The sequence below is a fragment of the Fringilla coelebs genome, assembly GCF_963513975.1.
Source record: "Fringilla coelebs genome assembly, chromosome: 2".
NCBI classification, from domain to species: domain Eukaryota; kingdom Metazoa; phylum Chordata; class Aves; order Passeriformes; family Fringillidae; genus Fringilla; species Fringilla coelebs.
In genome coordinates, this window is record NC_140029.1 from 102,509,962 (window position 1) to 102,523,529 (window position 13,568).

Here is a 13,568-nt window from a genome sequence, read left to right on the forward strand (position 1 = left end):
AATTTAGGTAAAAATAGTATTTATTCTCTAGACTAAGTACTGTGAACCTCCAAACTTTCTAAATCTCAGTGATTTTTAAGGAGCAGCTCTGTATTGCAAATAAAGATTTGTACTTTTTACAGCAGCAGCTTACAAGAAGATACTCTTGTTGTCATCATTTCCTTTATCCATTCTTTGTTTGTTTGGGATGTTGACATCCCCCTAGTTAGCAGAAAGTGAAATGTTTTGGCAGCTGAAGTTGCATGACAGCTTCTAGTGTCTAAGATATTAAAGAACTGACTTCTTATATCATAAATTATTAATTTTGACTACAACCTTTACTGCATGCAATTGACTAATTGCATGCTTCCACAGTTTCTTCATCTATATAAATTTTCACTTTTATTTCACCTTTGAACCACACATGTTGTACTAGACCTTTTAATAAGTAAGTGGATGAAGTTTAGGATTCAAAAAGGAAATAATGCAAACGTTTTCATATCCAAAAGTTAGACTACTACTAATTTCAAACACAAATAATTTAATTAATATAAGGTATTGCTGTGGGCAATGTTTACTGTAACTTATTTTGCTGTGTGTAATCAAAGCATTTTTTGTTTTGGTTCTTTTTACTCTGTGGAACTTGATGACTCTTGTTTACAACCTTGGCTGAAGTCATGTTCAGGAAAATACTTTTGTCTTGTATTTGTTCTCATTTGAACCACACGTGAAGAATTTAATTGTTTTTTTCCTCTCATAAATATTTAAATTTATGAAAAGTTGAAAGAGAATGACCTTGCAGTAGAGTACCACAAAGATGCCTGAGGAAGTTTTGCTTTGGGGACTTCCTCCCAGTCAACAAGTGCATCAAAGAACTTGGAGAGGTGTGATCTGAGCCATTAATGGATGAATGTTGAATGGATATCAGCAAGGCAAAATTGTATTTGTCAGGGTTGGTGAAAAGGAAGGCATTCATGGAAGGTTTGATTGCCAAGTTCTAGCTGTGCATGGGTAGGAAATGTATCTTGAAGTTCTTGTTCAGGAGGCTTTTTATATGAGAAAATTCAACTTAAACCTAGTTTAGATGGCAAGTAGCACCTTTAATTAAAATAATGGATCGAGAATAATAAGAGTATGATATATTTTGTTGGGTGGGTTTTTTTCCTCTCCAAGGAGTCTCTGAGAAATTTCACTAAACTCTTTCAAGTTGCCTGTTGTTTGATGCCATACCAATTTCTTAAATTCTAACATATTAAAGGAAAACAGAATTAGTCTTTGTAAAACAGGGGTTGGATATACTGCATAGAGAGGGGACTATTGCTCACTTGGCTTGAATTACCCTCATTGCAAACCTTTCCACTACAAGTGTCACAGCTACCTCCTAGTTATCCAACAGGAAGGCTGGCTATAAGTGCAAGTTCGCTGATTATTTCCTGCCTTTGTGAGGGGTTTTTTAAATCAAACTTATTACAAATGAAGTAACTATGTGTGAAGCCACTCTCTTGCTAAGGGAAGGATTTGAGGTATTTCATTAGGTACTGTGAGGTCCATAACTGCTTTAAAAGGGATTTGCATTCACATTTATATGTTACAAGTAATCTTTTAAAAATTAACTTACGTACAAAGCATGTAACTTTGCAAAGGGCGTTTTGCTGGCTAACAGACTTTATTCATTGCCAGGCTTCTTTTCATACTTGGAATTTTTCTTTTGGCGGCAGTTTCTAACCTGTTTCAAGAACATTGTTTTGTTCGCTCTGCAGAGCTTCTCCTAGTTTATAAAATGGGGTAAGAAAGGGGGAAGAAATCCTGATGTATTTTTATGTACTTGCTGTATGTAACATGTTCATCTAAACCCTGTTTCTGTGTCTTCCTCTGAGGCTGAATAGATGGCTCTATTCCAGTGGAAATCAAAACAGATACTTCTTTATTTGTCCATCTAAATTTTTCTCATACTAAAGTAGAAATTCTTCTTTTCTTCTCCCTCCCCTCCCTCTTTCCACCTTCAAATTTTATGTCAGTCCCTACCACAGCTGCTAGCACTCCTGATGCTGTTGACAAATACTTGGAGACACCTGGAGATGAGAATGAACATGCCCATTTCCAGAAGGCCAAGGAGAGGCTTGAAGCTAAGCATCGTGAAAGAATGTCTCAGGTAAGGGGAGATTTCTTTATTCCAAAGTGTGTGAGTTTGTCTGTCAAGTAATGAGTGATCCTTCATCTTCTTATTTCCCAAGGCTTTATCCAGGTGCCCTGCCAGTGTGCAATGCTGTAAACACATTATTTACTGCCTTTGTGACTCTTGTCTAAGAATTCAGCTGTCTGACACATTTATGGTTCTGTGACCAGTGCGATGATAACTTGCTAGAAGGGTTAAAAGAAAAGAAAACTGTAAAAAATGTCTCTCATCTTTGTGGGAAAATATCTGTCTTGTGAGATTATTCATGTTTCAAAGTAAAGAACTTGGCCTCTCTATTAATTGTCCTTCCCTTGGAGCAGCTGAGGGAAGATGGTTTGTGTTGAGCATTTTCTGTGTGTGCTCTGGGGGTAATGTAAGATCACATGTTCATGTAATGGTTTTGAGCCTCAAGGTAACATGATATGCATCTAAAGTCAAAGAAAAGAGGAAAAACTGGTGCTTTTGAACTAAAAATCCAAACTGAATCGCCCCTTTTCTTTCCCTTCAACCAAAAAGATTTGTGTAGCCTGAAACTGTACCCAGGTTTTAATCCAGTGAGAGATGAGTTACCTGCTCTCACAGAAACCAGGTTTATAATAGCAATGCCAATAAAAATGGTCACAGTTCTGTTTTAATAACAACAAAGAAAAATATAAGAGGTTTAAAGGAAAGTATATCTTTTGAGAATGAAAAATCCACAAAAAAATGAATGTAGTATAATTCAGATGCACTTCATATACCCATACAGCTAATTTACTGTATTTTCTCATTATAACTTGTTCCCTTGATGGGATTTCAGTGTGTCTGTCTGTTGCTGATACATTACTAGCCTTTAGTTCTGTACTAAAACGTTATTCCAAAAATGAAAATAAAATGTTATGAATGAAAATGAAATTAAGATCTTACTGTACATCCATGCCTATTGGTACCACAGCTGTGCCTGGCACTTCTGTAACAAATTGGGCAGTGCATCTTACCTGAAGCACTCATCCAGTTGGTGCAAGCCACATAGTGAGGATATGGAATATAACATGTCATAGATAGGAAGATAGGTGCTCCTCATCTGCTTGGGAAGTGTTGTAGCACAAACAATCTGTCTCCATTTTAAACAGAGAAAACAGAGCCAATTTAATGGACAGGGAATCTGGAGAATAAAAAAAGGCACATAGCCTGCCTAGCAGAGGAGAGACCCTGCCTTGGCTAGATGTGCAGAGTGTTGGTGAATAAAACAGTCACCACCCCATCATCCCTTCCCCTTGAAACAACCTTTTTGTAAAAAAGTGCTGTTGAGGTGGGTTTCTTGAAAGCAAAGGATAGTGCAGATTTCCTTGGCATAGTCTTTAGATTCTCACTGTGGTTCCATGTTTTTCTCCAAAATCCCGGTATGTAAAGGTTAAGCTGCACAATTAGGGGCAGTATTTGGGTGAACTGTGTATTTTCTGTGTTAACATGAGCATCTGGAGGACCCTGTCAACTGATGGGTGTGATTCAGGTTTGACTGAAACTGGAGCTCTGGCCCTCATTAGCACATTGCTAACCATTCTTCTTGTCAGCACTGAGCACACAGGGGGTGAGGCCATTCAGCTGCTCCCTCCTGCAATGCCAGTCCTCCAAAAACAAGTCAAATAACCAGCTCTGGCCAGCTCAGCAACCTAAGTCAGCCCTAGTAAAAAGCAGCCTGATAGGTACATTAAAAAAAAAAATTAATCATTAAGCTGCCTAAACTGCTTATGAAATCACATCTTAAAGGACATGTGTTTTGAAATACACAGCCCCCTGCAGAGCTTTGAAGATCTAGAAGGGAAAGGTAATTTTTAGAAACTTAAGTTATGATTTGTACAGTATTGAACTAGCCTCTCCATGTTAATTTGTCAAATGTTTAAAAGATAGTAGATGCTAGTAGAAAAGCCAGCTAGTTCACCCTTCTGTGTTTTCTGACATAAACATCTATGTCCAATACCACTGGTTTCCTCTTCAGACAATTTATTTTTAAATGGCTTTTCACATTTTATTTAAAATCAAGTATGTTCTTAATAGAAAATTCACATATATATGTAGCTGAAAATTAATGTGGAACTCTTACTTGTTATGTTAAAAATAATGCTGAATAGGTTAACTTTGTTGTCACACCTTTGTTGTCAATGATTTTCTTGGTAAAAAGAAAAGGTAACAAATGAGAGTCACTAGCCAAGTCTTCCAGCTGCACCGTACTTTTTTTAAATTCAAAGTCTAGTTCTTTCAAAGCTGAAAAGTGGAGGCTTAGAAATCAGCAGAAATAGCCATTTTTCTTCTAATAAAAAGAGAAAAAATGATCAAGTAATTCTTTGATCCTGATCAATGTCATTATCTGAAATAGTTTGGTTTGTTCATAAAACACAGATAAATTATTTCATTTAATAAAATGTCTAGTTTTAAAATAGTAATAGGTTTGGTGCACACCTTATTTTGCAACAGTCAACTAAGAAAAAAACCAGATGCATTCTAGTTGACATGAAAAATGTAATCATCTAAGGAGTAGGGAAGTTTATCACTAAACTTGAAGTAAAATATTTAAAAACATTTTAAAAATGTAAATATTCTGCATATCCTTTTTCTGAGATTTCCCTTAATTTACCATGAAATTCTGACAACTTGTGTTTCTTTTTCTATTGTATAAAGATGTTCACACACGCAGAGACCCAAGATTCTGTCAGTGGTTATGTCACATCATAGTTCACAGCTCATGAAAGACTTTTAGTAGGGAAGTTTATCTGTGTGATTACCTGATGCACCTCTGGTTCAGACTCTTTCAGTCTCTTGTGCTCTAAAGTGTCCATCTCTTTAGACCACAGATTGTGAAAGTTTCTGCACCACACCTGAAGCAACAAGGCTTATAAACTTTCCTATTTTACAGGAAGTACTGTAAGGAGAATTACATTAACACAGAATTTTAGGCTTTTCCCAAGAATTAATAATGCAGTCTCAATAGCAGGAAAACTGCATTCCCATGCAAACAGGGGTAACCAATCATTGATGCATTTGTAACCTTTAAATGTTTGCTGTTCTCCAAAAGATAACAGGGAAAGGTTGTGAACTGATTGCAAGGTGTCATGGTTCTTGTTTCTTGTTTTGCTACAATTCCCCTTTTTCTCTTTCTCTTCTCATTTTGTTCATGGCTGTACAGCTCTCTTACTTAATTAGTTGCTGCTAAATAGCCTGATGAACCAGATACCAAACCTTACTCAAGGGAGCAGTATATTTATACATTTCTCTCCTAAGACATCCTGTGACGTCCTCATGTCTTAAATTTGCTCTTCCTTTGGCTGTCTACGATATTTTTGGAATTGTAGCATGTAGAATACTTATGATAGGAACTTAATGACACCTTGTGTCCTAGAATAGTTTTGCTTCTTGGAAGTTTATTTCCAAAGCAAACATCTAAAAATACTGCAGCTCTCAACCAGCCCAAACAGGTCTGGTGTTCGTTCGAGTTTTTTTTTTTTTTTTTGATCATTGCATGCCAGTTGTTCTAACATCCTGGATACATCTTCAGCTGATTTTTAGTCCCAATGACACTGTGGAATCACAGAACAGTTTGAGTTGGAGGGACCTTAAAAATCATTTAGTTCCATCCCCCTGCCATGGGCAGGGGCGCCTTCCAATACATCAGATTGCTGAAAATCCCGTCTAGCCTGGCCTTGAACATTTCCAGGGATGGGGCATCCACAGCATCTCTGGGCAACCTGTGCCAGGGCCTCACCACCCTCAGAGTAAAGAATTTCTAATACTGAATTGAAATGTACTTTCTTTCAGTTTAAAACCATTCCTCCTTATCACTACACACTTTGAAAAGTCCCCTCTCCTGCCTTCATGAAGGCCCCCCTTTAGACAATAGAGAGCTGCTATAAGGTCTCCTTGAAGTCTTCTCCAGACTCAAGAACCCCAAATCTCTCACCCTGGCCTCAGAGGAGGTGCTCCAATCCTTTATCATCTTCATGGTCCTCTTCTAGACCCACTCAGGCAGGTTGATGTGCATCTTCTGTTGGGCCCCAGAGCTGGATGCAGCACTGCAGGTGAAGTCTCACCAGAGTAGAGCAGAGGGACAGAATTCCTTCCTCAATCTGCTGTCCATGGTGTTTTGGATACAGGATACACTGGGCTTCCTGGGCTCTGAGCACACGTGGCTAGCTCATATTTGGTTTTTCATCCACCAGGACACTCAAGTTCTTTTCCCAGGGCTTCTCTCAGTCCATTCATTCCCCAGCCTATATTGGTTTGGGGATTGTCCCAGCCCCAGTGCAGGAGCTCACACATGGCCCTGTTGAACTTGAGCCTGTGGTTTTCCCAAGCCTGCCCCTCAAGCCTGTCCAGGTCCCTCTAAATGACATCCCTGTAGAGTAGCAATCACACCTTGGTGTCACCTAACTGAGATTGTTCTCATTCCTGCTGTCCATGTCTTCAGCAAAGATGTTAAATAATACCAGTTCATGTATTCCCTAGATTTCACCATCTCTACCACAGTGTGTGGGAAGCCTGTTTCCTTCCTTAAAACTGTCCAGTTAATAGGATTGGCCCCCTCGCTTGTAGTCAGGACTCTTTGGAGAAGTTTAATGATATTACCAGAAAAAAGGTCAAGACTTAAGTGTGGAAAAAAGCCCTTGACAAAGATAGACCCCTTTTTGGCATGACTGTGACCATTCTCACTAAGCCAACCTTCAGGCAAGTACCTCTGCTGGCCTGATTGTGCTAACCCAAATGTCTGCCATAAATTCTTCTCTTGCATATATGCTTTTGTGCCCTAGTGTAAAAAATAGGAGTGAATTCTGCTGCTTCGATGCATAATGAAATTTAGCTTCTCTTAATAATGCATGACATTTCCATACTGCCTCTTTCCCTCTTACTGTCCCTTGAAGCCCAATTTCAAAAAGCATCTGCCAGGCTCTAAGGCCTGAGTTTTGAAGAAGTTTGACTTTGAAATGGCTTGCTCCCTATATCTCAGTCAGAAGCTGTTATTTTCACTGTAGAAAGCCTCCAACCCTTGAAGAGCCCTAAATCTGTATGTTTTTCATAGGTCTGTGCCGTCAGCAGAGGAGAATAGGTCTGTAAGTGCAGAGGCCAAGTTCAGCCTTCTTCTGCACCTGTGTAACTGGAGAATTTTTTCTCCTTCTCGCTCTTTGGGGCTCTCTGTAGCACTGTGGCTTATTTCTCACTCACAAATCCTGAAGTTATTGACCTTTGGTGGGAGCACTTCCATGTGGGGGCTAGCATGGCCCATGGGATAGCTGTGTCTTCAGCTGGTTAGCACACACACACAGATGCTCTCAAGCATTGAAGTCTTCTCAGTTACAAAAATCCGTCACTCAGGTCACAGCAGTCTTTACGGGAATATTGTTTCTGCAAACAGCCATGTAATTCTGGTTTCTTTCCAAAGCCTTTCAGTTTTGTGGCACCAGAGCTGAACTCTGAGGCTACTAATTCACATCCCTCCCAACTAGCTGTATAGGCTGTCAGTTTATCATCCTGCCTTCCATGCCTTAAAAGGTTTAATGAAATAAAATGGACAGAGATAGACCTGCTGTAGCCAAAGGTCCTCTTAAATCACATTACCCACAGTGCTTGTCTTTGTCATGCAGATTAGCAGAGGGTTAGTTTGGGGGATAAAGATGGCAAAGCTACTCTTGTTCTGAAAATCCATAACTACTCTTTCAGAGTAAAAAAAAATTGGGCAGATGTCAGAGATGTGATTTTAAGACAGAAAGGGAGAAGAGGAAGAAGAAAATCATAAAGTTGCTACTCTAGGCCAATGTTCAAGCTTGAGCACATCATTGTAGTTCATGACTTGGCTTAATGCCATAATTTCTGGGCCTTCTGTAAGTTCACATCCTGTTGCTATCCTCTCTAATCACGGAGGAGGAAAGAGAACTAACTCTGTGAGTAAAGCAGAAAGAACCCTGAATATTCCCTCAAATATTGGTTAAAATATTCCCCAGAATGGGATGAAACCCAGAAGTGGTTAGATGTTGATACCAAAAAAATGATGTATTTTATTTGAAAGAGGCAAGAGAAGAGAAAAGAAAAAGAGGGGGCAGACAGCCAGGGAGAGTGACAGAAATGTCGTAGAGGCGTATCACCCTCCGTGGGTCCCAATGACATCTCATTTTTCCCCTCCATCTGATCTTCTTGGAGGTGAGGGTCTCCTGCTGAAAAGTATAGAATCCCATGGATTAATATGCATTTGGGCAGGTGGGAACACCCAGGTGCCTCCCCTAAGGGGCTAGCTTTGGCACTGTCCCTTGCAGCACTGTGGATCTGTTGCATCATGTTGCAGTGCTCTGGTGCAGGGTCTGGGGATTCCTTTGGGGGGCCTTTGATGGGCCATGACACCCCCTCAGCTGTCCTTCACATGGATGTGGCTTTTCCTGGAGTCAGGGGGTCCCTGGGCTCCTCTGCATAGTGGATCACTGCCTCTCACCAGAAACTTTTTCTGCATACACCCAACCCCTCTTCCTCCCCCTCTTTGGTGGGGGTCTGTGCAAGCCTGGCAGCAGATAAGCCTGGGACTGTAGCCTCTACCCCTGAAGGTTCTTGGCTGGGCCCTGCAGTGGATGCTCTTCCAGATGCTTTGAACAATAATGTCACTTTTCTTATCTCTGTTTCTTAGGGGGTTTAACTCACAGTTCAGGGTTTCAGTTGGGAGGCCCATTCAGGGTGGGCTTGGATGGTCTTCTGTGCAGCTTTTGTTATGTGCTTTTGCTATAATAGACAAAACCATAAAATTTCAGTCTCTGATACATCCTGCCATCAGTGACATCTCAGGTCTCTGGAAAGATGCTGCCTTTGTACACGAATTATTCTCTCAGCCCCCACAGTCATATGGCCCAAGCACAATTAAGAGCTGAGTGCTTAATGCACACTGAATACACAGCAACACTGAGAATTAATATGGTTTTCCCAGAACACATCACTGTGCTCTAAATTGTGGTTTCAGTTATTGTCATCTAGTTCTGTTTTGTCAGGGAATCAGTGAAATCTCCTGTGCCAAAGTATTGCACCAGTAGCAGGTGGGGGGTGACCTATAACTTCACTGTGCTGCCCATCATGTTCTCTGTTGTTAGTTCCTTGCTACAACTCCTTGTAAATTTTGTTTTCCTGCTGCCTTAGAGCTTGGCTTCAAATTAAACATCAATGGGTGTTGTCTGATGACAAGATAATGTAAACTGAAGAGGCAGGTTTAGGCTGACAGTTACATTGGTTGGAGTACAGTTCTTGAGACTTAAATTTCAGTTTAGTTTTCAATAAAAGAGTGGGGTGAGATAAAGACCCGTGATTCTAACTATTTAGTTTCAGGTCTCTACTTTTAACTGCTGTCTAACCATGCCCCTGGTGAAGCTAAAAAGCAGGCAAAACAATTTCTCAAATTTCACCAAAAAATTTTAAAACTTACAGCACCCCATTCACTTCCCAAAAGATAAGTCTCCATTCTTTTGGGCTGCTATTGAGGCCAGAATCTCTTACAGATAAATAATTTTGCTGACAATGAGTTGATCTGTTTTTACCATAACTGATGTGTTGCTGTCTTGAGATACTCTAGGATTTGGGATGAAAAGGGAGATTAAAACTTGGCAATGAAATCCCATACAGTGAGTTGTTCTGGAGTGTAGGTTTCAGCTGCTGGGTATGGGTAATTCTACAACCCTGTATAGAACTGAGAGGTATTACATTTTAAGGCCTGGGACTTGTAAAAGTCTCCTTTGAGCCCAGGTTTGTGTGGGTTGTTTTTTTTTTTTTTTTTAAGGCACAGGCTCAGCCAGGTACCTTAGGCACCACCAGCACTTTGCAGTCTGGTCATCAGCGAGCCTGATTAGCAATGGCTGGTGGGGTGTGGGGGAAAACTGGGAAACCTGAGACAGGAGGTGAGAGCTGGAGGCTCAACTTCCAAATATGAGACACAGCAGGTCTTATTTCTCATGCCTTTGGTATTGGTCTTGGTAAAATTTCAGTTCTCCATTTGGACTCTGAGCATTTTTAAAAATTATCTTGACAATTTTTATTAAATGGTGTGAAAGCGTGTGTTTTATTGAGAAGGGAAGGAAAGGAAATGCACGTTGTGAATAATTGCTTATAGGTTTCTTATCATGCTAATGCGGCTCATAAATAGCCACCTATTTGTGTGCACTTCATTCAGTGAGAACAATTGTTCCTATATAAAATGTATTATCTGAGGAGATGGCTGTCTAAGTGTGAAATGAGTGATGCCTACAAGGGACAGAAAGGTTTCAGATCTCATGGGCAGCAAATTAACCCACTCCCTGACTATTGAAATACTACTGCTCTGTGTTACAGGAAGAGGAGGCTTCTCACAATGCTGAAATACATGACACTGAAAGATCTCCTGTGTTATTTTTCTGACAGTATTGTGCTTGAGATGCATATTCAGTTCTTGAAAGTGTTTCTGCAACCCCTGTTTCTGGACAAATAGCTGGACTAGCACAAATTATGTGTAATTTTTGATCTGTCCTACTCAGGCCAGTGATGCAGTCTGAATAAATTAAAAGCTTCCATGGTGCCAAAAAAGGTGGCATGATTCAATTGGAATGAGTTCAAGGTGTGAAATTTACACCCTTGGACAAAAAGAGTGGAATCTGTTTTCTTTCTGTCTAAGATGAAAAAGGGTTGGTGTGTTTACCCATGGAGATCTCCACTTCCCCTGCTTGAGGGCTGGTTAATGTGTTCCTTCACAGCAGAGTTGTGAGAGCTTGGCACAGTGTTCAGGCCCACAAGTACGATTTTTTAAATTTAATAACAGAATCCTACCTTCATGAAAGGTTGTAACTGCCTTTTTATTTTTAGAGATAAAAGGAGGAGAGGAATGTAAAAATATGACTCTTGGAGCTGCAATGCTTGGTTGCTGCTAAGCTGTGGGACAAAGGAGGAAAATAGCAAAGTCACACTCCTTATTTTATTCCTTAGGTCATGAGAGAGTGGGAAGAGGCAGAACGCCAAGCCAAGAGCTTGCCAAAGGCCGACAAGAAAGCTGTCATCCAGGTAAAGGAAAATGCAGCCACAACCTTACCATCTGGAGCCCCAGTTAAGATACAAGGGGTGCTGGGTGGGATGTAATTTAATAATCTATTTTATGGAGATTTCATGTTATTCTCTACTCTTTTTTTCCCATCTATGCTGATGTCTTCTCTGTTTCTGTTGTGATTGATGGTTTTTTCAGCATTTCCAGGAGAAAGTGGAATCACTGGAACAGGAAGCAGCAAATGAAAGACAGCAGCTTGTGGAGACTCACATGGCACGGGTGGAAGCCATGCTGAATGACCGCCGGCGCATTGCTCTGGAGAACTACATCACAGCCCTGCAGACCGTCCCACCCAGGGTGAGTGTGGTACCACAAGCTCTGCCAGCTGTGTCCAAATCATTGCAGTTGTCCTGGGGGAAATGTGAATGTGCCCAGGTGCAGTCTAGCTTTGGAGCCAGGAGCTCACTGTGCAAGAGCTGTGACAGCAGTCAGACAGTTTGCCTAAATGCATACACAGGCTCCCCGTGTGAATAGCTGTTGATGGATAGATGCATAATAAAGATACTTCAGCAAATAATGTGGAAATGATTTGGTTGTCAGAAGTTGTAGCCGTTCACAGATCCTGCAGGAGGATGGTGTCCCTCCAAGTAATGTACATTAGGATACTTCACCATGACAACATGGAGCTTAAAGATAGGATGGTTGTGATTTTTTGTTTTGTTTGTTGAACTGTTGAAGTGTTTGGTGAAGGATCTTGTGAGGATTGTTGGATGGCATGAAGTTAGCACACTAGCAATTCGAAGTTGTCTGCTTTTTAGAGGTGTAAACATGTGCATTCAGAATGCAGATTGAGTGGAATTGAATGACTTTATATCTCTAATAGTTGTTTCAATACCACAATAGCTGGTTGGTGACCTCCAGAGGAAGAGAATTTGCAAAAGACTGGGGAAAGCAGTTTTATTTATCTCTGGCCTCTTGAACGCTTCCTAGATGGAAAAAACATTGTTACACTGTGAATCTTTTAGTGAATTTGACCTTACAGGGAGTTACACCATTATGGCTAACATGATTACATGACATATTTTCAGTAAATTTCCTTTTGAGGAGAAACCTGCGTATTTGATGACCATGGAAAAATAATCATTCTCATAGTTCTTTATCATTGTCATCATAATTGAACTTTTTTCTCCACCCCGTGGTACAAAACTCTCTTGCTTTTACCGTGTCCACCAAGTAAAAATTAATTGCCTTTCACTTAGGTAAAAGTGTTGAGGGGTGACTTCAGGATAGTTGTGTGAAGAGTTTCCATGTATTTTGCAGTAGTAATTTGTGGAAAAGAAGCTAGTTGATGTTAAATTGGTAGAGGATGTTACTTGGCCTGAGTGTGAGTTGCATGTTATAACCTCTTACCACAGTGAGGGTAGTGAAAGGCTTGAACTCATTAGGAGGCAGATTAGTGAGTTATAAGCTGGGATGTGGATTCTTTCAAGTAGCTGAAGTCTGTGGCTCAGAACTGAGGTTAGTGTATGGACTGGCTGCGGGTCATGTTTGCCTCCTTGCACTGTGGGTTTGGGTAGTTCACCAAAGGTAGGGTTCCACATTTGGCTTTGGAGCCAAGCTGTCTTGCTTTGAAGTTCAGCCTTGTACAAATGTAATCCTGTCTGAAAAGTACCCCAGTAAAATTATTTGATTTCAAGCTGTGTGTGTGTTAGGCTGGAAGCTTGGTTCTTCAGGTATCTTTGGTTGTTGAAGGGTATGATAGGGACCACACATAACAACAGAAAGGTCTCTACAGCTGAGAAAAATGTGGAATGCAGAGGACACAAAGTGAACTTCAGCTGCAGAACTCTCTAAGGGGGAAAAATGGGGTTAGGAGCTGGCTGGATGGCTGGGCCCAGAGAGTGGTGGTGAGCAGTGCTGCATCCAGCTGGGGCCAGACACCAGTGGTGTCCTCAGGGGTCTGTGCTGGGGCCAGTTCTGCTTTTAATATTTTTATTGATCACATGGATCAAGGTATTGAGTCTATGGTAGTAAATTTGGAGATGGGAGCGTGTGTCGATCTTTTGGATGGTAGGAGGGCTCTGCAGAGAGACCTGGAACAATTGGATGGATGGGCCAATGGGATGGAGTTTAATAAATCCAAGTGCCGAGTCCTGCATTTTGGCCACAATAACCCCCTGCAGCACTACAGGCTGGGGACAGAGTGGCTGGACAGTGCCCGGCAGAAAGGGACCTGGGGGTGCTGGCTGACATGAGCATGAGCCAGCAGTGAGCCCTGGGGGCCAAGGAGGCCAATGGCTCCTGGCCTGTGCCAGGAACAGTGTGGCCAGCAGGAGCAGGGAGCTCGTTCTTCCCCTGTACCTGGCACAGGTGAGGCCACACCTCGGGTGCTGTGTCCAGCTCTGGCCC

General features: G+C 41.2%; 1 protein-coding gene across 1 annotated transcript in view; it reads left to right on the plus strand.

Moving 5' to 3' along the window:
- The window catches only part of APP (amyloid beta precursor protein), a 193,833-nt gene that overhangs the window by 130,216 nt on the left and 50,049 nt on the right, over nt 1-13,568 (plus strand). The window contains exons 8-10 of the mRNA XM_084201337.1: nt 1,998-2,131; nt 11,105-11,179; nt 11,358-11,516. Of these exons, the coding sequence (XP_084057463.1) occupies nt 1,998-2,131; nt 11,105-11,179; nt 11,358-11,516 (368 nt within the window). The remainder of the gene's footprint in view (nt 1-1,997; nt 2,132-11,104; nt 11,180-11,357; nt 11,517-13,568) is intronic.